This window comes from Myodes glareolus, chromosome 2 (assembly GCF_982192425.1).
Source record: "Myodes glareolus chromosome 2, mMyoGla1.1, whole genome shotgun sequence".
In the NCBI taxonomy this organism is placed as follows: domain Eukaryota; kingdom Metazoa; phylum Chordata; class Mammalia; order Rodentia; family Cricetidae; genus Myodes; species Myodes glareolus.
Genome location: NC_142027.1, coordinates 11666478 through 11668933, shown reverse-complemented (window position 1 = coordinate 11668933; position 2456 = coordinate 11666478). Strand labels below are relative to the sequence as shown.

At 36.2% G+C, this 2456-nt stretch overlaps 1 protein-coding gene across 1 annotated transcript; it reads right to left on the bottom strand.

Annotated features, from left to right (window-relative positions):
* Positions 1-247: 247 nt before the first annotated feature.
* Positions 248-763, bottom strand: LOC146895713 (keratin-associated protein 6-1). The gene has a single exon (XM_085678205.2). It carries the CDS (start codon positions 734-736, stop codon positions 479-481), a length of 258 nt encoding a protein of 85 aa, XP_085534331.1. The 5' UTR covers positions 737-763; the 3' UTR covers positions 248-478.
* Between the last annotated feature and the right edge of the window lie 1693 nt (positions 764-2456).

Sequence of the window (2456 nt, the reverse complement as noted above, 5' to 3'; positions counted from 1 at the left end):
GTTATTGTAACTTGTTATGCCATGTTCGGCCGATATCTCTAGGAGGCCTGCTCTTTTCTCACAGGAAAGAGAGGAAGAGTGGGTCTAAGAGAGAAGAAAGGTGTGGGGGAGTGACTTGGGGAGTGGAAGGAGGAGTAATATATGAAGAAGAATAAATTTTTAAAAAATCCAAAAATATAAAATAAGTTATACAGCATAAAATAATAAATTGATATGAATAAATAATAAATAGAAGGAGAATCAGGTCTTAGCTTAACAAAGTTTATTATAAATATGCAGAATAAAATTAACATTTTTGTTCTTAAGCAAAGCTATGGAATAAATAGCTAGCAATGCTGGGTATAGATGAATGCCAATGTATTTCTGGCCATCACAGCTTCTTCTTATTTCAGTTTTGTGTGGTGCTGCCAGACCTTGGGATCTAAAGCTGGAAGATCTGCACATCATACATGTAGGGAGCAAGCTATCCTTGAGCTCCTTAATAGTAGTAGCCAAATCCAGATCCATAGCCTGAGCCATATCCATAGCCACAGCCACAGAGAGAGCGTGAGCCATAGCCATAGCCACAGCCATAGCCACAGCCCAGTCCACGGTAGCCACAGCCACTGTAGGAGCCATAGCCACAGCCCAGACCTCCATAGCCATAGCCCAGGCCTCCATAGCCATAGCCCAGGCCTCCATAGCCACAGCAGCCATAGCCTCTGCCTCCATAGTAGTTTCCGTAGTAGCCACACATGGTGCTGGTTCTTTAGGTTGGTCTTGGTAGAGAAGGAGTGTAGGTGAGTTGAGTCTGTGTGGTTCTGCCTGCAGAGAGGCTTTTTATATGCTCTCAGTGTGGGTGGAACCAACCATGTGCTCAAGCCATAGGCTAATTTTAAGACTGATCTAAGTTAATTGAATTTTTTTCCTCGACCATATGACAAAACCTCAAAGTTATTAAGGAAGCTAGTTTTGTTTGTCAACTAGGTGTCCCATGAAACAATTCCACACTAATGACAAAGGGACACTGATACACAGAAATGTTTATTGTGCCTGCCTCATGCATCCATGATCTGTGGAAGCTACATGTGTGCTAGTTTGTCACAAAATGAAATATCTTTCTTTCCTTTGAGCATCCCAAAGTAGCCATTTGAAACAGTATACTTCATCCTTGTTATTTACTCAAAATATTTTTTGTTCTTTAGTGTTTTTACTGTCTATCAATAACAACAGAGGAATTTGCAATGCCATTCATTTCTATAATGCAATTAACAAGGATCCCTGCATTCTATTTTTAATTTTTATATATATTTTTAAGAACTTTGTAAAAACTTGCAGTGAAGCAATAGGTTAAGGTAGTTTTGTGTCTGATATTTAATTACATCATTTTTTCTTTTAGATTTTTGATTAATTTCTTCTCATGGATATGAAAGGAAGCCATTAGCTTCCTTTACAGTTTTCAATTTTTCTTCAGGTCTATGACTATAAATGATAATAGTATTATTCAATAAATTAAACTTCATAAATTATGGATACCATATTTGATAAATACCATACTTTAGCTTTTTAAAAGTTTATGTGATTTTGCCAGTTCTGTTTATAAAATTTGTGAGACCTGAAATGTTATTTTTTTCTATGACTTAAAAAATTATCGATCAGCAATTGCTAAGAAAATTGTCCATATTTTGTCATTTATAGTAAGTTAATATGGTCTGGGGCATTTCTCCCTTCAGACAATTGATTTCACCAATATATTCTTCAAAGTTAAATTCCTTTGTGACATGAAATAATGTTGAGCAGAAAAACTGCTTTTAGTCATCCATGTGGAACGTTTTGTAATAGCCATTAAATACTAGATGACTTTGTTATTTTCACTGGACTTCCCAGGCTGTGAAGACATACAACAGACCATTTTCCTATTGTGTAAAAATAACCAAACACAGGTTTGAAAGCTGTAGGAAGATCACTTAATTCTACAAACATGTCCAAAATAATGAACTGAAGTATGGGCCAAAGATACTTTGTGTTGAAATATCGTTTTCTCATTGTTTCCCAGCAAGGCCAAATAGCCGGTATTTCATCATGAAGCAGTGAATCAGATTGAAGGCAGGAAGCCATATACATGAAGCTAAGTGGCCTTTGGGATTCCAGACACAAGATAAATTTAATCTGGTTTGTCTACCCTGAAAAGCATTGCAAATTAGAAAAAATAAAATAATCTTAATAATAAAGCAGCATTTCCCTCTTAGTAAATAAAATGCAATCATTCTCCACATACTCCAGCATTCTTTCTGTTTATTTGATTGCCAAATGTAGCTTTGCAAACAACATGCACTAATGTGCCAACATATTATTTCAGTCCCTCCTTAGTGACTCATAGGAAGTCTGTACTCTGTCACTTTAAATTTTCCAAAAGTTAATGTCAATTGCCTTAGATCTCATACTTTAGAGTCAACCAGCTGTCACGATGAAACCTG

Excerpts from the sequence above, each read along its gene's own strand:
- LOC146895713 (XM_085678205.2), bottom strand. The coding sequence starts at position 736 with ATGTGTGGCTACTACGGAAACTACTATGGAGGCAGAGGCTATGGCTGC.